Raw genomic sequence first — 27,622 nt, 5'->3', positions numbered from 1 at the left:
GTATATAAATTTGCTCTAAAATGGTTGCCAAGATGACTATAAGATTGCAAAGATGACTTTCTTCTCTTGTACAATATTTTGGTCAGTAGTGATACAGGAATTTTATTTTACATTGCCTACAGTTAATATATTTTCATTTACTAACACTTGTGACTGTGACAGAGGGTACCAGGAGCTGCAAGCGGTCTCTACAGCCATCCAGACTGTTCTGTCCACCCCGGTGTCTGTAGCCACAGCTCTGAAAGGCATCCAGAAAACCCTTGGGAAAGCTCTGCCATTCAAGGTCTGGACTGCTTCACTGTCAGGCCTCTTAGCAGATATTTACTCATCATCACTTGTTCTTTTACTGTTACTTTTTGTGGTCTTTTCTATCTTGTCTAAAATGGTTGTCCAAAAAATTAAGAAAGTGTTGATTAGTGTAATGTCTTTTCTGAGCTGATCTGAATCACATCCACCTTATTCCCCAGTTGGACTCAGTGGCTGATTGTGCGTCTCGGCTCAAGCTCCTGAGTAAAGCCCTGGATGTAAGTGATCTAAGGCTGGACGGCACCACGGGTCCTTGGAGGCAGGAGCTGGTCCGACTTCAGGGTGCTGGGCTTGGTTTGGACATCAAAGAGAGTCTGCTAGAAGCCTGGGGCCTCGTTCTTCTGGCGAACAACCAGCTGGATCCACAGAAGTCTGGTGAGCTTGTGTCACAGAAATACTTTTTATACAGCAAGTGTGCTGTGTTGGCAGGTCTGTCTAATTCCTGCATATGAGTCCAGCATAAGATATCCCAACATTTGCTGGTATTTCACCACACATTTGGTATAAAAAGGCTCCTAAAGATCACCAAAGACTATCATCAGACATCAAACTTCTCCTTGGTCCTCATAGTGTGAATACTTTCTAGTGCCGCCATCACGCCAAAATGTTTTTCTTGTACACAAGAAATCTGAAAATCCAGTGTAAAGTTTCCTGAGAACATTCTGGATTTTCTTCTCTTCTGTCTGAGCTGTGCTCTTCACCATATTGGTTTAAACAAGTCACAGGGGCCTCATGCAAGAACTCCAAAAGGTTAAAGTCAAGGGCAGCTGGACTTGGTTGATACTGGAAGTTGTTTCGTGGTAGGGGAAACAAAGCCAACCAACCACGTCCACTTGCCCTTGACTTTAACCTTCTTTGGATAACTATGACCTGGATGAATCTTCACAGACCTCATTCAAGAACGTTTTCATATTCTTTTCCTGAACCTCTCTCAGGAGGTTTTCCTCATACAGATGAGATTCAGCACTTTTAACTTCCTGTGGTGTTCACCCAGCTGCAGTGATGTACAGATGTACTCCAGGGTGTGTCAGTACATCGTGACATCACTGTTGGACCAGTCACTCGCTCTTTAACTGCACAAACATTTTATAGCTTGATGAATGCCACCTGCTGATGAGTGGGTGTTCCTCTCCATTTGTCTCCAAGTTTTGTTCACAAACATAACAAGAATTTAAAAAAAAGAGCTTCACGCTGCAGCTTTGAGTCCTGCTGTTCAGGCATTAAGAATACTACCTAAATGATCATTGTATTGTTTGTCCCGTCCAAAATTTCAAAAATCCAATGTCAGTATGTGAATGTCCTGCTGTATTCTCCTATCAGGAGTGTTAGCGAGGTTGATGTCGAGCGTGGAGCAACAGCAGCGTCAGATGACCTCCAGAGATCTCCTGGAAGTGTGCTCCTTGTCTGAGGGTGAGGAGCCAGGAGACAGAGTCCAACTTGCCAGAGAGGAGCTACAGCAGCTCAGCCGCAGGGCTCAGCTCTGGCCCCTGATGGAGAAACTGGCTGTACTCAACCAGCTGCGACTCAGCACTGACCTGCTGCACCTGGCTCTTTCTCCTGGGTAAAACATCATTCCCTCCTCAACAAAGCAAAATGATTTATGGGGACAGATCTTGAAACAGTTGGACTGTTCAGTGAACTCTTCCTGTCGATTTGCAGTGACCAGGAGGCGGAGGACAGCATACGTCAAGAACTCTCCAGACACCTGCGCTACTGCCTCCAGTCCACACCGATGAACGTCAGCCAGCTCCAGCCGCTGTGGTTCCTGCTCAGCAGTGACAGGGTCAGTAGAATAAGGTTTCAGTAACGATATAAAAGTCCCCTTCTACTCCAAAAATGTGTTTTGCTTATTGTCATTCTGTTGATGTTGGCTTTATGCTGGGATGTACAGAGTTTATGGTCCAATTTGCCAATTACACAAGTGTGCTGTGGAAACTTCAAGCCTTCATGTCACAGACACTAAGAGTGGACATCATGTGTCCAGCAGTTAAACTTTATTAAAATGATTTACACTCAGATTTTGAGCTTTTCAGTGAGTGAGAAGAAGATGTAATTTAAGAATTCTTGGTGAGGAAGCATCTGCCCAAATTTCTGACTCATTGCAAATTTAGAAAAATCTGATTTTGGGTACAGCCGTAGTTGCAGCCAACTTCAGATTTGATACATTTCAAACTGTGGATTAAAAACAATTCAGGTGGCCTAGGGGTCTAAGATGGCCATGTAACCCCCCCCCCCCCCCCCCCCCCCATGATTGTTCTCCCCTCCAGCCGGCTGAGGAGCTGCAGTTTGTGTGGTGTGAGCTGCTATCAGAGGCTTTAGCTGCCCTATGGACCAGCAGTGTGACCTCAGACCCTGACCGCTGGCTGAAATGGGACCCACTGAGACCTGAGACCCAGCTAGCTCCAAAGCTGCACCACGGAGCAGACAACATGGTACTGGCCTTTACAAACTCCTGTTGTTGTTACTGGATTAAAATCAGTCTAATATGAGTCTCTGTTTTCATACATGTGCATGTGTTTTTCAGGGTCCACCCTTGCTGAGTAAAGCAGTGTGGTCTCGTTGCATGCTGGGAGTGCTCAGCAGCAGTGAGACTGGAGGTCAGTGGGAGCCGTCAGGGGCAGCCCTCCTGTCTCTTTCCCATGTCACCCTGGGGGAGTGGAAGGAGAGGATCCAGCAGCTGCAGGATGTGTCTGCTGTGTTGTGGGACAATATGGCCATCCATGCACTGGCTGAGTTCAGGTAGATTAAAACATTAAAAATGTTCTTCACTAGCATTTATTATTTTTCAACTTACTAATCACCCCCGTTCCACCACAGGGGCACAGACTTCAGGCTCCAGGGTGCGGTCCTGCGTCGGCAGCTTCAGAGCATGGCTGACCTGCTGCCTCCTAGCCTGCAGGAGGGCTACATGGAGAGCTGTGAGAGCCTGGTGGAGGACCCTGACCCTCTGATAGCTGCCCAGGAGATCCAGACGGTCTTCAGAGACTTCCTGCCCCCCAATCGGCTCCCTGATGGCCTGGTGGAGGCCTGCATCAACTGCCTGCAGCAGTACGTCCAAAGCAAAGTCCAAGGCTCCAACCAGCTGGCCCGCTCCGGAGTGTTCTGGGTCAACATGGGCCTGCTGCAGATCAAAGTGTGGACCCCACAGACCATCTTTGACCCAGCTGTGAAGAGGGCCTACAAACTCAACTACGCTCAGCAGGAGGTCAGCAACTCTGTATTTGGTTTTCATCCCATCCAAGGCACACAGTTCATTTTTATTTTTGCCTTTGACTACCTTTTACTTTTCTAAAAAGCATTTCTGCAGTAAGTACTTCCAGATCTGATTGATGATTATTATAACAATCCTGACCAGAATGGCTCTTAGCCAATACCTTCTGTCGTGGAATTATAAGTTATAAAGGTTTATCTGCTATATAGCTGAAACTGAAAAACAGTCCTGCCTCAGAACTCCAGTATTAGATATGTATTTAGATTTGGATGTGATGCATGCAGGGAGGTGGTCACTAGAAGATGCTTAATTGATGGTTGGATTGGCATGTGTGTTGCAGCTGGCTCTGCTGCAGGAGGAGTGGAGAGGACGCAGCCTGTCATCTCAGCTAATGACCGGAGCAGAGCTGGAGGAGAGCAGCACCACTGATGGCTTCCAGCATCCTCGAATCAGGTCAGAACCAGCCGCAAGGTCACATGGCTTGCTTTTTCAACTGAGAACTTTTGGCAACTTAAAAATGAGAACGTTTAGTTTATTTTGCTCATGCACATTAACATTTAAATGAACACATTAAATAGACAGGGATGAGAATTGAGAATTGTGGGGTGTGTGTGTGCATTCCTGTACTCCACCACAGCTGAGGAATGATTCCAGTGATATCTGAAGCTATCCTTTAAGCACTTGTTTCTGACTTCTTGTTAGGTATCTGTGGATCCGCATGCAGCAGGTGAAGGAGCAGATAGCTGAGCTCTCCAGGAAGCAGGCCTGTCGACCTCATGAACCCCAGTACGGTCGCCTCTTCCAGGAGCTGCAGCACTACCTCTGCAGCATCGGTCAGGCATCGGCTGTGGAAGACCTGCTGTCCCACCTGCTGAAGGCCCTGCAGGGCTCCTCCAAATCTAGGTCGGCAGTCCAGGGTCTGCTGAAGGAGGAGGCTGTGTGGCAGAACTCCCAGCAGCGCTTCTGCCAGAGACTGCTGGAGGAATATCCCCTGTACCCCGATGTGGTCGGGCCGTTGCGGATCGGGATCCTCCAGCTCCAACACGGCATGAGGCTGGTGGCCTCTCAGGTGGCCGCCTCGCTCACGCCAGTACCTGGTCTGCCCAAGTTTGTGTCCTGCTTGCTGGCGTTCCCCTCCCTGTCCCCCAGCCTGCCGTCCTACCTGGCCCGCGCAGACTTCCTCTGCTCCAGGACTTGCATGGACGTTCTGCGCTGCCTGGTGAAGCTTCTACCCCAGCAGCAGGACTCCGAGCATGTGGTCCCCCAGTCCTCCACGCTGCTCCTGAATGCTCTGCTGTATGTGCAGTGCCACACCCTGAGCACAGGAGAGTTCAGTCCTGAGACACGCAGCCTCTTCAGACACATCTGTCAGGTCAGAGCTTCAGTTTACACCTAGAGCCCTTGATGTCAGGGTTAACTTTTGACTCTCTTCAACAAGACTGAACATTTTTGTCAAACTTTCTAGATTAAATGCATGCTGTTGCTGTGCTGACTGTAACATGATGTATCTCAGGCTCTGGTGAACGAGTGGGACGAGCAGGAGAGACTGAAGCGAGAGCGAGAGCAGCTGGAGGCCAGTCTGTACCGCAACCGCAGTCGACTACATGGCTCAGGACTGACAGAGGATGAGCAGGAGGAGAGGGACTTCAGGTGTCAATTCCCTCAGTTCAACAAGGTATTCAAATATAGTGTTAGATAAGATGACAGTGCACCTGATTCCATCTGTCTCATCTGTCGTAATGAGAAACATGATCATTAAAATAAGCAGGCACTGGTCAGACCTTGGTGAAGTGTCAACAGACTGGCCTAATCACAGTACCATAATTAAAATCAAAATCAAAGTATTTAACTGACATGTTAGAGTCCTCTCCGAAAGTATTGGAACGGTGAGGCAAATTCCTTTGTTTTTGTTGTTCACTGAAGACATTTGGGTTTAAGATCAAAAGATGAGACAAGAGTTCAGAATTTCAGCTTTTATTTCCTGGTACTTGCATCTAGATGTGTTAAACAACTCACATCTAGAAAGACATACTGATGATGGACAGTAGTGGGGCTAAAAATGTATTTGTAGAAAGTATCCCTCATCAAAATTTCAGATTCTATGGATGGAAATTTCCTCCTCAGGTCCCTGCTGGAAGTTTACATTTTGGAATGACCATGGCTGGAGCTGGGCTAAATAGCTCATAAATAAAATGCAGCAGGAATATCAATCCAGACACATCAGATACAGTAAAAGACTTGGTTGTTTTCATTTAGACCAAAGACCTACATTTAGACATGGCCAACCATCTCTTCAGCCACTGAAGGGACAAAAATTGTACTGTCTTGACAAAAAACATTCAAGTGTCTTTATAAATACTAGCTCACTGTATGTGTCCATACCTCATCAGGACTTTGCAGACATCATGTCCCAAGCAAGTCTGGAGGGTCCAGCAGACTCAGGACTTGAGGAGGAGGAAGAGAAAGCCCAGGACGAGTCCTGTAAGAGCAGCTTCCCATCTCCAGCTGCCATGAATACAGTGGTCCAGGTTCACCAGCGTCTGTGTCTGGGATATGCCAGATCCCTGTGGTACCAGAGCACAGTTCCAGCCAACAACAGTAGAGAACACATCAAAGCCCTGATTTCCTCCTATCAGATCGCTACTCCTGTGATGTCACGCTTCTATCATCTGATTGGTCAGTGTCCTTGTTTGCTGTCACTCATGTGCAACAGGAACATTTTTCATCATTTTGTAGCAGCACAGCAGACATGTCATCTTGTAATCATCATTGTTTGCAGATGCAAAGTGGATAATGACTCCTGTGTCCTCCCCTCAGATGCTGAACTGGACCAGCAGCTCACAGGCAGTGAACTGCTGCTCTCTGCCCTCCTCCAGAACACTGTGCAGGGCTCGAGCGGTCCCGATGGTTTGGCCGTCACCTCAGAAGGACCTTATGACTTCTACCAGCAGCCCAACATGAGCGAGGCCCGGCTCTGTCTTCCTGTCCTGGAGCAGCTGAGTGTGGCAGTGAAGCAGAGACTGCAGGAGTGGCCGGAGCACCCGGCTCTGGAACAGGTCAGTTACCATTTGTTAGCAGGTTAGTGTATTTAATCAGGACAGGTACTGATAAATCTTCCAAACCTTCATCTACAAAAAGCATAACAGGGATCAATTTCACTGGTGTTAAGTAGACATAAACTGTATTACTATCTACTGTGTATCTGCCAAACTGACATCCATCTGGAAGTGTAAAGTTATACCATCTATACACAGTGTGGAAAAGCAGTAAAATATTCCATGTGATTGCACCTGTGGCCTGTAGACAAATTATGTTGTCTCCTGCTCCTTGCTTTAGTATGGACTCTTCAGATAAGTTGTGTGACTTTGGCCTTGGTTGCTATAATGTGTAATCCTGCCTCTGTGTTGTTTTCTAGCTGACTGTGGTGATGGAGAGGATCATGGCCTTTAGCCTGGCCAGTCCACTGGCCAAGTTCCTCAATGGTCTGGAGATCCTGCTCAGTAAAGCACAGGTGAGCTGTCAGCAGGATACCTCACGTGCCATGCATGGCAACATTAGTGTGTTTCAGAATTCCATGTAGTGCGAGAAATCTCCAAGAGAGATCAATAACATTTTAATAACCATCTTAATCTATCAAGTAAAAATACCAAAAATCTGCCAGTTGTAGTTTCTGAAATGTTAGCGTGTTGCACAGAGGTGAGCTCTGTGTGATTTCTTGTCACGTCTGTTCTCATCAGGACTGGGAGAATAACGCCAGCCGCTCAGTCTCTCTGCGGAAGGAACTTGAACCAGTCACCCAGCTCATTATCCAGTGGCGCAAACTGGAGCTCAAGTAAGACACAGAGAGCTCAAATCCATCCAGCAGCTTGTGCTACTTTTTAGATGGAAAAATTGACAACTTTTACAAAACCAAACAAAGAACCAGATATTGCAAAACAAGAATAAATCAGTTAGTTAACATGGTTGCATTAACATACATATCAATTACATAGTCTGCATTAAAACATTTTAAAGTCTTATGTTGAATTGCTTTTTAAAGAAACTTACTCAATCCTGGGTAGAATAAATTATGGCCATGTAAAGGAAGCGCATTCTGACCGTTGCCGTCCCAGTGTGTTAAGAAAGTTCTCTGCATCTTGTGTTTCGAATGTGCGCTCTGTGTCGCCTGTCGTCCTGTTATTCACGGGCAGTGTAGCCGGGAAGCACATGTTAAAACCAACAGAATATAGAAAAGTATAGTAGGTTTTCCCTCCATGCCCTCTTTCAGACTGAGGACACAAAAGTACTTTTTAGAAAACTGGAATCCTCAACTTGTCCTGTTTTTCTCACCCAGGATATAAGAATATACGAGCTATTTCCTGCTCTGGTGTGCAGAATATTAATGTGTCCTGTCATTCTTGTGTGGTGCATGTAGTTGCTGGTCAAGCAGTCTGGACAACGCAATGAAGCGGCACACTGAGAAATCAACCAAACACTGGTTCTCTATCTACCAGCTAGTAGAGAGATATCTGGAGGAACAGAGGACAGATGCTAATACAGGTACATACACAATGAGAATGAAAGAATTAAATCAGTTTTGCAGACACAAACTGTAGTTAGGAAAATAATGAATACTGCTAAGACTTCTTGTCTTTCTGTCCTCTCCAGATGAGGAGGTGGAGCACCTCTCCCTGTCCTCTTTGTCCTCCACCCTCCAGGCCTTTATGGAGGGCTCCACCCTGGGAGAGTTCCACAGCCGCCTGGCCATGCTGCTCAGCTTCCACTGCCACCTCCTGCTGGTCTCCAACCAGCCTGGACAAGGTCAGCCATCACTACTCTGTCCTTTACAAGACAAGTCTATCTTAACACACACTCTCATGCCCTATGTGCGTTGAAAGAGTAATTATTAGTACAATGTAGTAGATTGGGGACAAAATCCACAGTCCTCATTCTGTGGTGCTTTTTATCAAAACCAACGTTTAACTTTAATATTTAACCTTTATTGCAAGCAACGGGTGCAATAGTGAAGGTCCGTGATGGAGCACCTGGTTTCAGAGAAGTGCAAAATATTCTTTTTACCATAGAAATGATCAATTAAAATGTTGTACATAATAAAGCACATGATACCTTGTAAGTGTATGAAAGGATTGTTTTCCAGTCGAGCCAGACCGATAAATCGCTGTGTCGACTGATATGAGCTAATAGCAGATATATTGCTATCTGTGTTTAAAACAGCTGATTAATGACAATTAAAAAGAAACCGAGAGACGGATCCTTCAGTCGTGTCCAGCAGAGAGCACTCTGCTCTCCCCTGTGTGTCTGTCACTCTGTGTCACACATGCACGTATATCCTGTGGCCTTGATGATTTTTGAAAGAGCGATGAAATCTAACCCCCATTTCCGGCTCGGTACCTTTCATACAGCGCAAATTGGCGGAATTATCCTGAAAAATAAGGCAGTGTAAAAGTGCCTTTTGTCTCAAAAGTAATTGAAAACAACTACTGGAAACAGTGGAAGCCATCACACCACAATGGTTCTTGCAAACGGCATTGTACTGAAACTGCTCTGCTGAAAGTCACTAACGATATGCTTATGAATGAAGACTCTGGCCATCAGTCCATTGTCTACATGTCATGCATCAAACTATCTCAAGCATACCTGAACTCAACACTGAGATGGAAATGACCATCTCATCAGTGCAGTTTATCGTTCCTAAAAACATCCGATCTAGTATTTGTTGCTTTTGGCTGTGAGAGACTGCAGCTTTGATGGTAACTGTAAACTCTTTCCTTATCTTACAGAGTCATTGTCCAGTCTTTTGTGGAACCTGCACAAATACTACAGTCAGTTCTCCAACTGCATCCAGACCAGAATTAGTCAGCTCAGACAGCCCATCGAGAAGGAGCTCAAGGTTTATACTAGTGTCCTTTTTCATTGTATACCAGTACTCTGAAACCTTGTCTGTACATGTCAGAGTAAAACAGCGCATACACATTCTTAAGTTGCACTGTGGTGTGAATTGTTGTCCTCAGGACTTTGTCAAGATCTCCAAGTGGAACGATGTCAGCTTCTGGTCCATCAAACAGTCAGTAGAGAAAACCCATCGGTAAGCTATCACTGCGACTTAGTGTCCCACCCAAGGACTCTTTGACAGGACAAATAGCTGTCCCACACCCAACGTTGTTGTGCCTACAGTATATTGTTTTCTCTCAGGACTCTCTTCAAGTTTGTGAAGAAGTTTGAGGAGGCTCTGAATGGTCCGAGTGTTCCCGCCCTGGTGGAACAGGGAAGCAACGCTAGCTTGGACAGTGTAGATGCCAACCCAGAGGAAACACCCATCCATCGGGTTCACCAGGCACTGAAGAGCACCCTGCCTGGGAAGGGCAGAGATCTGCAGGTACGAGTCTCAAAGAGTGTTTCTATAGTTACTCTTTATCTCAAATGAATAATCTGTTTTTGTTCTTTCTGATTTTCTTCTAATCTCAGTTATTGTTGTGTGCTTTATAATGATAAATAATGAATGAATAACCAAAATTGCACATTTCAGGATGAGGGCCCAGATGAAGGAGTTGAAGCTTCATCGCTACAGGGACGTCTGCCTGTTCTGGCCAGGAAGATGAAGAAAATGTGCGCACAGCTGCTGAAGAAAAACCCAGTTCCTGAGCTGGCTGAAGACCTGGACTACTTCACTGGTGAAGAACTCGTACACAATAGATATCAAAGTTATTCAGACAGACTGACGTGATATTTACTGAGCACATTCAAATGAATTCAAAAGGATTTGTTGTTTGGCACCGCCTTCAGGATGATTTACCTTTTACTATTACTGGTCTGTTTGTCCATCACTTTAGTCCTGAAATATCACTACTATTGACTTTAAACCTCGCATCATCATTAGACCAAACCTTTAATTTGTCCATTTCTCTATGACCAAATACCTGCAAAACCAATGGCATTCCCATCAGCCCCGATTCTACTTTATGCTTACTACTTCTTTTTTTCAGGTGAGGTCATCAGCAACCTGCGGGACCTGCAGGGCCTCACTATTGACATGTCAGCAGAGAAAGAGAAGCAGAAGGCTGAGGTCAAGCACATCCTGCAGCAGAAGCAGAGAGCTCTGTCCGACCTGTTCAAGATGCTCACAGAAATAGGTGAGTTTTCCTCTCTGATGTACAGGTGTCACGTAGAGATTGAAGTCTCAGAAAGAAAAAACCTCTCTCTTTATACCCCCCGTTAAGGTCTGTCATACCGTAAGGGCCTGACGTGGAACAGGACAACTGACCCAGAGAAAATCCTCTGTATGCAGCCACTGGAGATGAGTACCGCTCTTTCTGCTGTCAGGAAACAGGAGCAGGCCGAGAGTCTGTAAGTAGAACCTGTTCATAGATGCACTGAGTGACTTTGTATTTATTCTGGTTATTGATCCCGTTTCAATTGTGCCCTGAATTACACACATGAAGTTACTAGAAATTGTGATGATGTGAAAGAAATTTTTGTATGTCAAGAACATTGCAGTTTGTTATAAAACAATAAAGTAACATTTAGTTTTATGTAAAAATCGCTCCATGAACTACATCTTTGGTGTCACCATGTTAACGCTGTAATGCTAGCCAAAGCTCATTGCTTGAATTCTACTATTTAGGTGGCTTAGCCATGTTCCATGCACAGATGCATCTCACCAGATGTGTTTAATCCATTGACTCTTGGTCCCTTCATCCAGTGAAGTAACGCAATTACAGTAATGTATTGCTTTTTGCTTAACACCGTAATATAACGCAATGTTATAGTGCGTTACAAGGCATTTTAAGCCGAAATTAAGTGGTGTTTTTAATAATTTACCAACACCAAGAAACATTTCAGCAGCAGACATACAAATCCATGAGTAAAAGAGTAATGTTGTTTCCTGCTGCCAAATCTGACAGTGGAGATTGTAGCAGGGGGCAAACTACGGAGTAGCTCAGCTCCTCATAACAAGATGGTAGCTCCTCTGATGGATCATGGGTAAATATATTTCTATAGGCTGTGTGTTTGTGCTTTAATGAATTACTTTCATGATCAGAGAGGCTGCTGTCGGTTCATCCTGACTGATCCTGTCGGGAGTTTCGGGAGATTCAATGCTGCTGTGCCTAGTGCGTAAATGCACACAGCATCTGTCTTAATAGGGAAAGTGCTTGTTTAGGTACTTAAGGGTCAATAAGTCTACCAAGAATCTGGGTGTGATCTATGACAGTACTTTTAAAAATCTGTTGTTTCTCCCAGCTGAGACTGTTGGCTATAGTCAAGCCCCACCTGAAAGAGTAATCCATACATTTATAACGTCTCTAGACTAGACTAGTGTAATTCTTTATATGTTGGAATGGATCAGTCATCTCTTCATCAGTAACAGTTAGTCCAGAATGCAGCAGCTCGACTTCTAACTGGAACTACCATGTCCGTTATGTGTGTACTATTAAATTACTTGTTGTAGCACTTATCGTTGTCAGAATTGCAAAATGAAAAATTGAATTCTTTATTAAATGCACATTCTAGCTTAATTAAATACACTTTTTCACCACAGCCTTATTTGGTCTGGTTTGACAAGGAAACTTATGTAGGCAGACTTTACAAGGTAGATTGATTTTAACATTTCACAACACAGGGTTGTATTATGGGATTAAGTTGTAGTTCCCTTTATGCTTCTCAGAAAAACAAACATTATATACAGAAATGATATACACTAGATGGGTGAATAACTAACAAGTCGTATAAATAATTTAGTCAAAAAAGTGATTTGTGATATTGAGCTATTTAGGTTAAATTGACTTGACTGAATAATTAGTATGATACAAAGTTGAATTCATTAAAACACATTTCTCAGTTCAATACATTCAAAGGTTTTTGTACACATACAGTCATGGTCTGCTGACCAGCGTGGTAGCTGTTTGTCACTTGTTTCTAAGGGAGACATCACTGAATTAATCTGATCATACATTTTACAGAGAAACCAAGTTTAATGCTAGGTAAATCCTAAGTAGTGGACATCTCTAGAATATGTATTGTGTACTCTCTGAAAGCCTTCTCCTCTGCATTCTTGATATTATAGGTTGATTACAGAGTTGTTGACAGCTTGGGATGGATGTCAGAAGTACTTCTACCGTTCATGGGCCAGGAGAACAGCCCTGCAGACGGCTCTTCAGCACGCAGCCAAGGTGAGACACATGTACTGATTGTCTGGTGGTCCATAATATAGCAGTAACTACTCTTACAGCTCTGGGTATTACAGATGAAGAGCACATTTTAGCATCTGCAGTTCCTCAGTGTGTTGTCTGTGTATTTTGGCCCTGTACTTTAAAGTGTGTGTGTGTGTGTGTGTGTGTGTGTGTGTGTGTGTGTGTGTGTCCTTGTTTGGTTGTAGGAGCTGGGTCTGGGGAACATAGAGCGCTGTAGAGGTTTCTCCTCTCATCTTTTCAAGCTGCTCCTCAGACAGAGGGGACGACTGGCCAAGCTCACTGAGCAGTGGATCCATCTCAGGTCAGTCTGCAGCCACACGACTGTGTTTACAAGACACAGTATGGAACAAAAGAACTGGGGTGAACGTTTGGTTTCAGAAGTGGTTATTTGATCGTATGTCCATCTTTGCTACAAAGAGCTACATCCGTTATGGACTTATCCCTGAAGAATATTAACTGTAAATTTAAAAAAAAACAGGGCTGAAGAGGTCAAAGTGTAAGATTTTAATGAGTAAAACAAACTTGGTGGGGTAAGGTGTGTCCTTCATCTTCAGGGGGAAAAAAAAAAAAAAAGAATAATATTAATGCTTCTCATGTAATGGTGACATCTTGTTGACAAAACAATTTGATGATTATTATATTGATCCCATTGGGGAAATTTCTTTTCATTAATTTGCCTAAATAAGGTGATCAGGGTCAGCTAAAAAACAGCAGCCAGAGCTGACCTGTAGCTGGGAAGAAAATTTCTTTGACGGTGTTCACATTTTACATGAAGGAAGATTTGTGAAAAATTAAATTCAACTTCAAACTCAATAAAATAAAATCGTACACATAAACATCATCAAACATACACATTATAAAGTGTATTTTTTGAGTTCGGCATTTACATCAACATTGAGGTCATTTGCATGTTTAGTTAATTTTAGGGATTTCATCTTAATTTGGGACTGCAAATGAGAAGTTTTAATACAGGGAGGGATGTTAGCTTTGTACATGGAAAGTGTTAAAATTTAGAATAGAAAAGTTGTTTTTGTCATTATCTTGCATAGCACACTGTCACTTTAAGTCTTGAAACGCATAAAAACACTTGCATTATAATAAAACTGTTATCTCTTCTTGTCTCATCACCACTCCCAGGAGGCTAACAAACAGCCTCCAGGACATTAAGGCCCACCTACAGAGCCACAGTGAGGACCCAGGCTGCACCCTCCCTCCACAGGCCTCTCTCCAGGGTTGGGTCAGCAGAGGCCAGGCGCTGGCTGCCCAGTGCACCACGCTCCTGCAGCAGCTGGCCTGGCTGCTGCAGTGTTGCCCGGAGGACCTCCAGCAGAAGGAGACGAGCAGCTTCAGGCAGCACACCCTGAGGTGCCCGTCCCCGCTGGCAGCACAGCGCCAACCCCACGGCTGTCTGATTCGAAGGGGAGACGCTGCCTGGTGCGGTCTGAACCAGCGCATTAATGCAATGTTGAAGCAGACTCAAAGCCTAAAGGTGGAGCTGGACAATGTGGCACAGCAGACCTCTGAGAGAGTACTCTACGCATGGTAAAACATAATCACACAAAAGTGTATTTAAAATCTGATATAATAGTAATAAAAGTATTTTTTATATGTATATATTAACAGCACTGTTATTTTCCACAGGAACCATTTTGTTACATGCAGTTCAGCCTTTGACCAGCTTGGAGCTGTAGTGGCTCAGATGCCCAGCATGGAGCAGCTCTTCACCCCGGCCATGTGTGTCGGCAGTGCAGACAGCCAGCCGGCCATCCCTCAGAGCCTGCAGTATGTCAGAGGACAGGTGGAGGCCAACATCACAGAGTTCACCACCTGGAAGGCCCAGCTGTTCTCCCCGGGACTGCAGTACTCAGGTGAATGCACTGACCAGTTAGCCTAATACTGACATTCCTTTTGGTAACAGTGTATGCCTATTCATATCACATTATAAAGCATTTTATAATGACTAATAAGGAAAAGTATCATAATCCCTGCTGGTCACTCACTGATAAATTTTTGGCAACTATCAGGTAGTGAATTATAAAATCATAGTAATTCATACCAACCGTTTTTTATAATGCCTTATAATCGCAGTTATAATGCATTATAATATGATTGTAAAATTCTCTAAGGGGTCATTGGGTGCTTTAAGTAGAGTAATGGATTTTCTGAGGTACATGCAGAAATAAGCCTGCAGTAGGGAATTATATTTGCTGAAATTGTCAGTATATCCTGACAGCAGTATATGAGACAGATGGCGTGTAAAAAAATAAATAATAATAATAATAAAAAAAAAAATAATAATAGTAATAAAAACCACACTGCACAGCCCCCCTCCTCATGCATGCGCTCACTCAGTCAAGCTCAGTATCTTCAGCTCGGCTTCAGAAGTTTTGCTAACACAAAATCTGAGAAACAACCAGCAGAACGAAAGAACTGCTTGTCCCTCCTTTGCTAACAACAGCGTATAGTACAGAAAGTGTGTGTGAACTTGTCCCGGCTCCACACAGAGCTTCAGGGTCATTATGTTGAAAGCCACGGTCCGCGACGAGTGACAAAGAGGTGTGATGACAAACAGTGGGGCAAGTTGTCAATGGCATCACTAGAAGTGTTAGCAAAGTAACCATGGTTCTAAAGTTCCTCTTCTTATTTCCCTAACAGATCAGCAGCCTGCCTTCTGTACAGAGTTCTCTGCTGAGCTGGAGACAAACATCAACACAGTGCTGTGTGCTGTCCAGACACTTGTGAAGAGAAGGGAGAGAGCGCAACAAAGAGATCAGCATGGAGACGCCAAGAGAGGTGAGGATGATGCATTGCTCTCTGCATGGCTGGTGTACTTAGAAGGGAACAAATTCAACCTCCAGTGTAGATAAATAAAACACTGTCTAGTAGCAGTCTTTGGTCTTCAGATGTTCAGACGTTCTGCAGAAGGTGTCAGGAGCTCAAATGTGTGCCAGCCAAACATTTACCAAAAAAACTACAACCAGAATCTCTGTTGTTATGGTGATGTATCAGAGGGAGCTGACGAGGAGGATGAAGGGCCTGTTGAGAACCTGCTGAAGCCCGGTCACCTGACTCGATTCCTGGAGGAGGAGCTGACAGCTGAGGTGGAGGCTCTGTGTGTGGGAGATGTTAATGCCGGGCTGGAGAGGCTGCTGGTCAAGCTGAGGACACACACAGACTCCTGTCAGTCACCACAGCTCCAGGTACCAACAGCAACTTGCATATATGACGTCTACAAGACTTTACAGCTGCACTTAAAATAGATTGTATTGATTTGAAAAGTCACAAGCTGTGACGATGTTTTTTACAGATGCACTGACTTCCTACTCGACCACAAGCCCATTTTTTATATTCATTCTTATCTAAAAACCACACTGCTATGATGTTGGCCAGTTCATATTACAATTCCAATCCAGGGCTACATTCTTTAAATGTGGCTTAGCTTATCCAAGTTTCTATGATGTTAGCCAGGTAACCCACCTGCAGGGTTGACCTCTTTATCCTTGATGAAGTCCTATTAATAACAGTGCGCTCTTATTTTGAAGAAGAAGAATAGTTGAAACCACGATCAGCTCTCATCTGATTGGCGGAGTGCTCAAGTCACAAATTCTATTGGATGACAGATTCTTTCAGGCCTTTCACTACACAATCTTTGAAAAGAATTTATAAAAAATCTAATTTAACTAAATCCATTGTTTCAGTTCAGCTGTAAAGGATTTAAATCTCTGATGCAAGTACATTTTATAGACCTCACATCCCCATTGTCATTCATAAATCACCAGTGCTAGCATTGGTACCATTAATAGCAACCAGATTTCTTTTTAAGATATTTTTTATTTTATTATTATTATTAATATATTTCTTTGGTATATTTCACTTCTGCTGGACAGAGTGAGAGTAAAGATTTGGACAGGAAACGGTGAAGGAGAGCGGGACATGAGAGGTCGCTTGATTTGAACCAGTGACATTGATAGTAACCATCCGGCTGCCAAGGCTCTCCACAACCACATGATGTTAATTGAATTTATAATCTCCCAATAAATCTGAATCAATCAGTCTTTTAAGTGAACTGAACTTAAAGCAACATTATGTAGTATTTTTATCATAAAGTAACAACTTTCAATTCCATTTTAATGGTACACTGACCTGTAATAGGGAGAATAGTGTCTCTGTGGTTACCACTCTGGGCCCGGGGCGCACTGTGTAACAATGAAATAATGAATATAACCCCTGGCGGCTGTTCCGCCAGTGTATGAGTGAGTGTGAATGTTAGTTTCCGTTTGAGCACTTAGGCTCCGTGTATGAATGTGTGTGACTGGTGAATGCAGATGTAGTGTAAAAGTGCTTTGAGCGGTCGAAAATACTAGAAAGGCGCTATACAAGTACAGAGCATTTACATTACTCTGAAATGGTAGGTGCGCCAATCACAAATCTTACATTGTTGCTTTAACTCTATGCCCTTTTTTATTACTTTTATTACATTAAACTGTGATAGTCTCTCAAAAAGATTTCGCTGATTTCCCCATAGCGCTCATGTTCTTATTTAAAACCATAATTATATCAGCTTATCAATTTCGAGGAACTGAAAAGTCAGGGTTGTAATCAAATCATCAATATTCAAATCAATCTAACTCTATCATACAAATGAGATATGTGGCTTTAAATCTCACAAAAACCCACACGTGTGTTAAACACTTGTTTGTTTTTTTCCAGTTTGTGGGGAGCTCATTATTTCAGAATGGGGCATCGTAGCTATTCATGAATTGTACTGTGCCATCATGCAACGCCATCAGCATCTCTCCTTGTTGCGTGTGTGTGTGTGTGTGTGTGTGTGTGTGTTCGTTCGTTCAGGAGGTGAACAGGGCTTGCAGGATGATGGTGCGTCTGGAGCCTCTGCTGGGGATTTACTCTGACCTGGTGCGCTACTACATGGCTGTGTCACTTGGAGCGCACAGGAGCACAGGCAAACTGCTGTCTGTGCTGGCCAGCATCTTCACAGAGCTCGCTCAGAAGGTACAGACACGACAACGGCGACTCAGTCTCATTTGAATATATATACACACAAATACAGTCATTATTAAGTTCAACTAAAAGCAGTGACTAACTTCTTGTTGTGGCCTTTATCAGGGTTTCTGCCTGCCTCAGGAGCTGATGGCCTGTGGAGATGGAGAAGGTGCCACAGAGTTTCATGACTATGAGGGCGGTGGTATAGGAGAAGGCGAGGGCACCAAAGACGTCAGTGACAAGATTGAGAATGAAGATCAGGTGACGGAATATATGAGATTTTACTAATATGAACATTTTTTGCTAAATAATCTTAACTCAGGGTCTTATTTTTTGATAAAAACCATATATACATGAAAAACGACAGGACATGCAAGTATTTCCGAGTAGCTTATTTTAAAATCGTGTTAATGCATTAATTAATAGACACAGACTTTTATTTAATTGCACGTTAATGCAGTTTTAAAAAAAAAATTATTTTGAAAGTCCATTGCTCACTGGCTCTGAATCCACATACAGTCAAACCATTAACACAGGAGGGGTGGGATGTTGATCAGCCACCCAAACAAGCAGCAGAGGGAGGCTTCAGCAGACTGCAGCGATCCAACGGCAGGTGCTCCGTTGAGAGTAACCATGGCAACGGCTTCTATGCAATCACAATGATTTGTGCTGCACGTCGCGTACAAAAAGTTCAAGACAAATGGGAACACACCCGCTTGTCGCTACACCTTGTGCTCAACCACTTCACCTCACTCTAACAGGGAAACTTGCTACTGAACAGACTGTTTCTGCTGCTCCCTGATAAAAGAAAAATGCTTCTGCTGATACCAGTTCAGAAAAAACTGGTCATCAAAATCGATCATTTGACCAACATGCTGCATTCTTCTTCTTGCAGGTGGAGGACACTTTCCAGGAGGGTGAGGAAAAGGAAGAACAACAAGAAAAAGGGAATATCAAGGCGGAAGACGAGGCCATCGAGATGTCAGAGGATTTTGATGGCCAAATGCATGATGGGCAAGAGAATGAACCAGGTATCTTGAACTGTCTGTAGCTAATTGATTTCTTGACTTTCTTGGATCTTACTTGCTACAGTAACACCATCCTGATCCGTTCACACAGCCAGCTACAGTTGCTCTAAGCTGAGAACACGCGTCCACATGTATGCATCCGCCACAGATTTCAAATTAAAACGCCAATCTTCACCATATTTGGCAACAACTAGCTAGTGTTACAATGGCTGTTCCTATGGTGAAAAGATACTTAACTTATACTTAACTAATCTGTATGAAGAAGCTTAAATTATTTTTATTCTTCACAAAAATGTCGGCACAAGGTGATCGCAACCAGCAGATGTCAGCCTACACAAACACAACACATTCCCACTTCCAGTGTAGCCAACACGTTAAAAGATGAAATATTTCTATCTAGCTGGAGCACTTCCTTACAGTGTGCTACAGTCAGTGGGATAGGGAGGGTAGCTTCTGTTACTAGAAGATCATCAGAAATGAAACTCATATTTAATCATTTAATACAGGTGGCCTTTGATAAAAACATAAAAACAGTAAAAACCTAAAATGAATTTCACTAGAAATGTCTCCTGGAATCACCACTGTGGATTTTCTTCTTTTAATCGTTTGCAGGTGAAGATGATGAGTCGTCTAAAGAGGAGGAGGAGGAGGAGCTGGATAAAAAGATGGGTGACCTGGGTGAAGGACAGACAGACACTCTGGATGAAAGAATGTGGGGGGATGAGGAGGAAGAGGAGGAGGATGGAAGTGACAAGGAGGAAGAGTCTGGCCAGGGCATGGACCAGGTACAGAACACAAAATAACCACAAGGCTCATGAAGAAAACATTTGAAAAACATACACATTTTGAAAAATATTATGTGAAGTATCACTTTACATGAACTGAAAACCTGCCCATCAGATATTAAATGATTCACCTAACAATGGCTGTTAGATACCACTTCTGTCAATGTGCCCTAATTCTCTGTCAACACTGGACTTTCTTAGGGTGAGTCAGAGTTGGTCGCTAAAGATGAAAACTCAGATTCTGCAGACCCCAGCAAAGATAAGAAAAACCAGGACCAAGACGAACAGATGGACGAGGAGGAGAAAGAGAAAATCCATGAACAAGGAGATGAGGTAATCTTTTTACTAAGAAGTGAAGAAATTCCCAGATAGCCGTCCCTGCACACAGTCCCTGAACTAACCTTTCATTACTTTTGTAGGTTTAGTATCAGACATTTCTTTTGCTGTTTCTGATCTGTGCTCTTTCTGTTTCCCAGAGGGAGTTTGATGAGAATGAAGTGGACCCCTACCATGGTCAGCAGGACAAGAGACCTGAGCCTGAGGCCATGGATCTGCCCGAGGATCTCAACCTGGACCAGGATGATGAAGCTGGAGACGATGGAGAGGGTGAAGGTGACGGTGAGACCTGCCACTTAATAAACAAATGCAAAGCCTGTTGTTACTGTCTCCAAACAGAAACTGTAACAGTGTCTGTAATATGTGGATATGAGTCCTCAGCATTGAGTTAATGGTGGGGTAGTAAGGTACTATGAGCTCTTTAAGATAAGATGGTGCCTGACCATGAAGAGCTTTGTAGGTAAGAAGAATGATGTTAAATTCTATTCTGGATTTTACTGGAAGCCAATGCAAAGAAGCTAAAACAGGAGAAATGTGATCTCTTTTCCTGGTTCCTGTCAGAACACGTGCTGCAGCATTCTGGATCAGCTGAAGAGTCTTAATGGACTTTTTCGAGCAGCCTGATAATAAGGAATTGCAGTAATCCAGCCTAGAAGTAACAAATGCATGGACTAGTTTTTCTGCATCATTTTTAGACAGGATGTTCCTGATTTTCGCAATATTACATAGGTGAAAAAAGGCGGTCCTTGAAGTTTGTATGATGAAGTTTGTTTGTTGTGAGAGTTAAAGACATGTCCTGATCAAAGATGCTGGAGGCCAGGGCGATGCCATCTACATATCTTTAGATAATGTGTCTCGAGGACTTGGCCTCCATAGTGCATTATATACTGGACCAATTATTGATTATTCTATGTAGTATTATTTGTTAACACTTAAGAACTTTCAGTGTTGGACTGTTGATCGGACAAAACATACAATTTCGAGCGTCTGGGAAATAGTAATGGGCATTTTTCGCTGTCTTCTCACATAAATGATTAACAGAATAGATTAATCGATAATTAAATCAATCATTTGTTCCAGCTCCAAAGGAAAAAAACAGCAAATTCCCATAATGAAAAACAGAAAATGTTTTAGATTTAAAAAAAAAAAAACAAAGCAAAAAAGTGACACTTTTTTGTGTCAGGACTGTAACAAAGATGTATTTTTCATTTTTTATTAATCTGCTGATTTATTTTTTCAGTGAATCATCTTGTCTACAAAATGTGAGAAAAAAGTGGGAAAAAGCCTGTCACTGATTTCCACAGCCCAGAGTGATGTCTTTAGAGTACTGTATTATTCTACCAACAGTCCAACATGGAGAGATTCAGTTTACTGTCTTACGCCAAAATGGCTTAAATGATTAAGTGATTACCTAAAAGTTGACAGTTATTTTACTGTTTAACTTCCTATAAATGAACTCTTTCAGTGCTGGTAGCAACACATAATTAGCTAAAAGTGTAATTTTGAGAAGCTGTTATAGAGAGAGGCTATATTTAATTTGTGGTAGTAACATAAATTCAGCCCTTTAACACTAACTGAAATACATGATCCTGTTAAAATAAAGGCCATGAGCAGGTGTCTGTTTTGGCGTTTAAAGCAGTTCAGTAAACTCTTACAACATTTTCTGTTCTTCAGAGGAGAATCCATTTGACATCGATGATAAAGCTATGGCCCTGGATGAGAAGGAGGACCAAGAGAAAGATGGAGACGAGGAGGAGGAGGGAACAGAGAAGATGGAGGAGGACCACATTGACCAACCAGGAGAGGAGAACAGTCAGGAGCCCAAGACTGTAGAGGAGGAGGAGCAAGAGAAGGAGGGAGGAGGAGAGAAAGAAAAGGGAGACGAAGAATCTGCTGAAAAAGATGAGGAGGAGGAGGAGGAAAGAGGAGAGGAGGCGGGAAGAGACAAAGATCTGACTATCCCAAATCAAGGTCCCACACCAAAGGTGTGTATGTCTAAGAACTACTCGACTTGTGTACTATGTGATGAACCCGGATGGTTTGTTATGTGTGTCACTGTTGTAATTCTTACAGGAGGAGGATGAGGAGGAAGGAGCAGGTGAGGATGATGAACAGCCTAAGTCAGCTGAGAGGAAGGAGCACAACACAGACGGTCAGACTGGAGAGCAGAACGTTCAGAGTGATACAGCCGTGGAGCTGGCAGGAGAGGCATCAGAGAGAGACCAAGCTAAAGAGGTACGCTTCACTTTCACTCAGCACTGACCTGCCTGAGGGCTGTACCAGCAGCTAAGACACAGCAATGGAAGAAAGTAGTGCTGACATGGTTACAGTTGTCAGTGAAATACGCATTATAAAGGATCTGACATTACCTTAAGATGAACAATATAGACTGTAAGATAATGGGGAAAATGGGCTATATCTGTATATTGTGCATTATTTAAAATGACAAAGGGGTTATTTATGTTTATCCACCCTCACATTTCCCCCATAGAAGATAAAATAAGTATTTCCATTTTTCTGGTTTGCTAGGAGCATGGGAGCGGAGCCGCTGATGCCAGCCAATCGGAGGGCCACCAGTCAAAGCTGACAGCAAGAATGGCTTCACAGACACAGACTCGGAGCAAGACACAGGTATGACTGGCCTCAGAAAAGCATTCTGATGAATCTCCACCTCCCTTTTGTTTTTCAGTCTATCTTATAAGTTTTTACTGAACTGTTGCAGAGCTTCAAGAGAAAACCTGGTCAAGCAGACAACGAGCGATCAACAGGGGACTACAATGAGTGCGTTAATAAGCGTCTGCGTACAGTGGAGAGCAGTAAGGATCGCACCGAGGACAGCAGGCAGAGCGACGCCCAGCAGGAGTCAGACCTGTACGAACACATCAAACAGGGAGAGGCGGCCTACGACGCTCAGACATATGGTCAGTCATCACCTCCATAATATGCAACAAACACTCCATGAGAGTGGAAAGTCTTTTCAGTAACACTTCCTGTGATCAGGTTTTTATTAGATCTTTGCTGCTCTTGCTGTTTCCAGATGCTGCCAGTGCAGACCAGCAGAAAGCAGCAGGACCTCATCAGGACCAGGATGAATATCGGAATGATGACGATGTTGCCATGGAAACGGAGGACCAGGAGGAGGACCTCCAGGCAGCTGAGGTCCAGGAGCTGAAGCCTGAGCAGCTAGACTCTACCAAGGCCTCCCAGAAAGGTGACACATCTCTTCTTATCCTGCCCATTTGGACTTTGAACAGAATTTCTAATTGTGGCTTTGTGAAACTTTCACATCCCCTAACTTCTCCTTCCTCTTCTTCTTGCAGGTGTAGACAGTGGCGAGATGGAGGTGAAGAAGCAGGGAGAAGATGAGAAAGAGGAGAGGTGGAGGGACCGACAAAATCCCAGAGAGGAAGAGCGAGCAGAGAGAAGCACGGAATCCACAATTCACACAGTTCCTGAACTGCTGTTGGACACCATGCAGGTAGAGACCTACTATCCCATAGACAAACATCTTTTTCTTCTTCTATTATTACTTCTCTGCCTTGCACAAACAAGAATAGCGTTTCAGGACAGGTATTTAGCTGCTGACAACTCTGTTTTTCTTTCTGTTTCTTTTCCACAAAAGAATCCTTAAATTCTGTTACATTATCAAAGTCAGACCTTAAAGCTGTGTGTGGTGGTGTTTGCAGAAAGCAGACAGAGACCCAGAGGAGATCAGGAGGGAGATGGAGCTGCAGCTGGAGGCCTGGCAAAAACTGGCTCCAGGAACTCAGGAGGAGGTGAGGCTGACCCAGGAGTTTTGTTCCAAATGACTCTTGTCACACTGGGAGTAGCACAATGCAAGTTCCACATAGAGATGTAAAATAATAGTAATGGTAGTGGTAATAATGCAGATATCAATAAAAATAGTAATAATAGTGAGAGCAATAATAATAACTGACTGAAGGAGAGAGCCGAGAAAGCACAAAACTACGGGAGAGGGTAGAAGTCGAGTTAGTAACATGCATTAATAGGATAAGAATGCATACAGATGGAGAGAGAGAGGACGAGAGAGGAGCTCAGTGCATCATGGGAAATAGTTAGATATAATTGGGTATCATCTGCATAACAATGAAAGTTTATGGAGTGTTTCCTGCTAATATTATTTAGTTCTGATTGTATGAAATTATGATGATGATGCTTTATTGTCAAATGGTTTCTTGCATCAGAGCAGCTCCATTTGCAACATCACCGCTAAAAAATTCATTAATGCCTTTCAACGGATGTCTGGGATTGACCTCTATATTTAGTTTTAGGATTTACTGGAGTACAAAAGAGTGTTTCAGTCTCATCTTATTTAATCGTGAAAGCCTGTATCTCTGGTTACATGGTAACAGTTAAGAGTTCAGGGCATGGTGTGGGTCAGCCGAGCCCTGAACTCTGAATACTGGTTGTTACTTGTGACTAATGTGTTCTCGTCTGTGTTGTAGGAGAATGCAGCAGCTTCTATGTGGCACCAGTACCAGACTCTGACCTCAGCACTGTCCCAGCAGTTGTGTGAGCAGCTCCGCCTCATCCTGGAGCCCACACAGGCAGCCAAACTCAAGTCAGGACCAACACACTCAGTATTTTACATGTTTTAATGGAAGTTTAAAATTATGCAGTATGGTGAAAGATACATTTGCGGCACACTGTTCCCATGACCTTTTAACATTGCTTAACAGGTTGCAAGTTACTGTTCAACACATTCTCACTCCTAACTCGTCATATATGGACAGTTGGTCCAGACCACTTGGCGTCGCTTTTTAACGCCCTGGGTACCCCTTTTTTGGACGTGTAGGGCTCCGTGGTCAAGTTAGAAACAATGATAATATGCATCCTTCGGGTTGACTTTCAAAATAAAAGTAGTGGTTTACTTGTGAAATGGCGCAATTTGGATAAGTTTAGGCACCAAAAGTACTTTGTTAAGTTTAGGTAAAGATCATGGTTTGGGTAACTAACGTTACTTGTGTAACTTATGCAACCTACTTAACATAAATAAAAACATTCAATGTTGACTTTTTATTTAACACAGGGAATGAACACCTGTTTCCTGGGTGAAAGTATTTTGTATTAAATATCCTACACCTACCTTTGGTGTTCATAAATTACTCTACAGTGCGTTGAGCTATGACGCTAAGGGGCTCCCCAGTGCGTTACAAACTGACTGCAGCGGGTCTTGACATACAACCATGTGTGATGACTTGGGAGCGAGAATGTGTTGTACTGTTCTTACCTGTTGTCTCCATATTTTGTCCGACGTGTTGAAACTGGGAGGCTCATTGGTTATCAGTGCTACTGCTGTGTTACAACAGAGAGATAAATGCACACGGTGGTGTTAATGTGGGCTGTTCCACTGCTCCACAGAGGTGATTACCGCACAGGGAAGCGTCTGAACATGAGGAAGGTGATCCCCTACATCGCCAGCCAGTTCCGTAAAGACAAGATCTGGCTGAGGAGAACCAAGCCCAGCAAAAGAGAGTACCAGATCTGTCTGGCTGTGGACGACTCCTCCAGCATGGTGGATAACCACTCCAAACAGGTAAGAAGTGTCCTGTTATGTAACCCTACAAGCAGCTTGTATAGCTCTTCCTATGGCATGTACACAGTCACAACGGTCAATTAAAGAAAGAAGAAACAAATGAATGAAACAAATCATGATCACTTCTCATTGGCTGGGAAAGTCCTTTCATTCTTTGCACTGTGCTAATGTCTTTGGTAGGAGATTAATAATTAGATAAAGTTATTTATTTATATACACATACACACACACACACACACACACACACACACACACACACACACACACACACACACACACACACACACACACACACACACACACACACACACACACACACACACACACACACACACACAAATAAACTACTGCTGTGTCCTGTCTGTGTGCTGCAGCTGGCGTTCGAATCCTTGTCAGTGATCATCAATGCTCTCACTCTGCTGGAGGTCGGACAGGTGTCTCTGTGCAGGTAAGGTGATGCATGTACAGTGTGATGCAATAAAGATAGAAAAGAAGAACATATTGTGCAGATACAATTATAGAGCTAAGTATCAAAAAGATTTAATACACTGAATTGTGCAGCTTGTGATATCAGACTGTGTAACCATGTATTTAAAGTGAAGTTAACATTTAACGCCTGCTCATGTGTCCAGTTTTGGCGAGCAGGTGCAGCTGCTCCACCCCTTCCAGCAGCAGTTCAACAGCGAGTCAGGAGCTCGGGTACTCAGACTCTGTCAGTTCCAGCAGAAGAAGACTAGAATAGCACAGGTGGGAGCTTTTATTTTCTTTCACTTTAACCATGAAGCATGAATTATTAATGTGTGTATTCTGTATGGTGGTAGAAGCCATTAGTCAGGGTATATTATGTGTTATTCCTGAGTTATATTAGTAATATTACACTTAACAAGCTTTGCTAAGTTTTGATTAATCTGATAGATCTATGTATCCATGAAGAGAGTGCTTTATATAAGACGGAAACAAACAGACAGAAGGTTTTCCTTAATGGTGAAGAGAAGAGTGATGCTGCAAGTAATGAATCAAAACCATTTAATGCTACAGCTGATAAAACAGGAATCCATTATGTCAATCACAGGTCTGTATGCAGTGTTAGCTTTGTAGCATGTTTAAAAAGTATTTCTCATTAAACATTTTGTTTCCCAAATTCGTATTTCTTGATCTGAATTTCCTTTTATGTGATGACGGATGTTAAAGGGCATGTATCCTGTCAGACTGACCCTCTCTTCATGCCTCTCCTCTGTAGTTTTTGGAGACCTCAACAAAAATGTTTGTAGCAGCACGACAGCAGATTCCAGGATCTATGAACTCAGGTAATGGCTCACACTGCATATGTAAGTGTCAAACAGAGTTGCCAGCTCAGTAAGTGTACGCTGTGCAGTTTGGTAGTGAAAGTGAAATTCTTGGCCCCTCGCTGTTTTTTCTGGGCTACAAGCAAAGTGTTTGGGCCAGTACAGCTTGAATAGGAACATAAGAGTCGGAACCATCATGTGACCGTGTTGCATGGTGATGAACATGTGAACTGGTGTGTGTGTGTGTGTGTGTGTGTGTGTGTGTGTTGTCTTGTAAGAGATGGGCATCATATCAAGCAAATCACTGAAGACAGTCTCCCACACAAAATATGAATTTGAGAAGGAAAGGATTGATTGGTTTTATATGTATAGGCTACTATTTGCAACCAATGGCAGACATTAAATAAAATGAGCTAATTAACAAATGTAAATGTCTAAAACATTTATATGTAGAATGAAAAGGCAAAAAAAGTAAAAAACAAATGAAATTGCTTATTTTAGCAAAATAAAATTACAGGACAGTAAATCACTGATACTGAAGTGATTTATTTCACACACAATCCCCACAGGACAGCCAAATGTAGACATTCAGAGCTTTACTAACGTTAGGCATCAGATTAGAGTTTTTCCACCAGCTTGTTTAAACACACGGTTACTGTACTCTTTACCTCAGTTCTTTCTTCCTGGTACACTTATAAAACAGTAGCTGACCAACAGCGTTTGCATTTCACTGATCGATTCTGATAACATGTTGTATTAACAGCATTCAGTTGCATTATCTCTGGCTTTGCTGTCCTCTGTCTAATCTTATACCCGTGAACAGGCTGTTGCATCTTCCTCTTCCTGGTCTTAGCATTTGGTAGTAAGGGCTGCGTAGACGTTCATATGGAACAGACCAGTAGGTCTGGAGAGAAGTGGGGTTGG

At 43.2% G+C, this 27,622-nt stretch overlaps 1 protein-coding gene across 2 annotated transcripts in view; it reads left to right on the top strand.

Annotated features, from left to right (window-relative positions):
- The window catches only part of mdn1 (midasin AAA ATPase 1), a 69,649-nt gene that overhangs the window by 40,262 nt on the left and 1,765 nt on the right, over nt 1-27,622 (top strand). Inside the window, exons 55-100 of one of the 2 annotated variants that reach the window (XM_038726454.1) lie at nt 163-283; nt 468-681; nt 1,627-1,867; nt 1,966-2,089; nt 2,574-2,738; nt 2,831-3,045; nt 3,124-3,511; nt 3,858-3,970; nt 4,220-4,889; nt 5,031-5,192; nt 5,908-6,193; nt 6,335-6,573; nt 6,933-7,028; nt 7,255-7,349; nt 7,932-8,056; nt 8,165-8,317; nt 9,298-9,407; nt 9,529-9,602; nt 9,710-9,893; nt 10,044-10,188; nt 10,501-10,647; nt 10,735-10,861; nt 12,579-12,684; nt 12,891-13,006; nt 13,843-14,247; nt 14,347-14,573; nt 15,361-15,498; nt 15,715-15,905; nt 17,554-17,715; nt 17,830-17,967; nt 18,602-18,737; nt 19,347-19,519; nt 19,721-19,852; nt 19,996-20,137; nt 21,530-21,840; nt 21,929-22,090; nt 22,385-22,486; nt 22,578-22,776; nt 22,893-23,066; nt 23,176-23,333; nt 23,542-23,631; nt 24,322-24,437; nt 25,238-25,412; nt 25,787-25,860; nt 26,045-26,159; nt 26,653-26,719. In XM_038726454.1, coding sequence (XP_038582382.1) covers nt 163-283; nt 468-681; nt 1,627-1,867; nt 1,966-2,089; nt 2,574-2,738; nt 2,831-3,045; nt 3,124-3,511; nt 3,858-3,970; nt 4,220-4,889; nt 5,031-5,192; nt 5,908-6,193; nt 6,335-6,573; nt 6,933-7,028; nt 7,255-7,349; nt 7,932-8,056; nt 8,165-8,317; nt 9,298-9,407; nt 9,529-9,602; nt 9,710-9,893; nt 10,044-10,188; nt 10,501-10,647; nt 10,735-10,861; nt 12,579-12,684; nt 12,891-13,006; nt 13,843-14,247; nt 14,347-14,573; nt 15,361-15,498; nt 15,715-15,905; nt 17,554-17,715; nt 17,830-17,967; nt 18,602-18,737; nt 19,347-19,519; nt 19,721-19,852; nt 19,996-20,137; nt 21,530-21,840; nt 21,929-22,090; nt 22,385-22,486; nt 22,578-22,776; nt 22,893-23,066; nt 23,176-23,333; nt 23,542-23,631; nt 24,322-24,437; nt 25,238-25,412; nt 25,787-25,860; nt 26,045-26,159; nt 26,653-26,719 — 8,003 coding nt within the window. The remainder of the gene's footprint in view (nt 1-162; nt 284-467; nt 682-1,626; nt 1,868-1,965; nt 2,090-2,573; nt 2,739-2,830; nt 3,046-3,123; nt 3,512-3,857; nt 3,971-4,219; nt 4,890-5,030; nt 5,193-5,907; nt 6,194-6,334; nt 6,574-6,932; nt 7,029-7,254; nt 7,350-7,931; nt 8,057-8,164; nt 8,318-9,297; nt 9,408-9,528; nt 9,603-9,709; nt 9,894-10,043; nt 10,189-10,500; nt 10,648-10,734; nt 10,862-12,578; nt 12,685-12,890; nt 13,007-13,842; nt 14,248-14,346; nt 14,574-15,360; nt 15,499-15,714; nt 15,906-17,553; nt 17,716-17,829; nt 17,968-18,601; nt 18,738-19,346; nt 19,520-19,720; nt 19,853-19,995; nt 20,138-21,529; nt 21,841-21,928; nt 22,091-22,384; nt 22,487-22,577; nt 22,777-22,892; nt 23,067-23,175; nt 23,334-23,541; nt 23,632-24,321; nt 24,438-25,237; nt 25,413-25,786; nt 25,861-26,044; nt 26,160-26,652; nt 26,720-27,622) is intronic. The other variant, XM_038726455.1, reaches the window with a different exon arrangement.

The sequence above is a fragment of the Micropterus salmoides genome, unplaced genomic scaffold (assembly GCF_014851395.1).
Source record: "Micropterus salmoides isolate LMB-PRFRI ecotype aquatic unplaced genomic scaffold, ASM1485139v1 Ms_hic_scaffold_18, whole genome shotgun sequence".
Lineage (NCBI taxonomy): Eukaryota > Metazoa > Chordata > Actinopteri > Centrarchiformes > Centrarchidae > Micropterus > Micropterus salmoides.
Note: the sequence above shows the minus strand (reverse complement) of the source record. Positions and strands in the feature narration are given on the sequence as shown.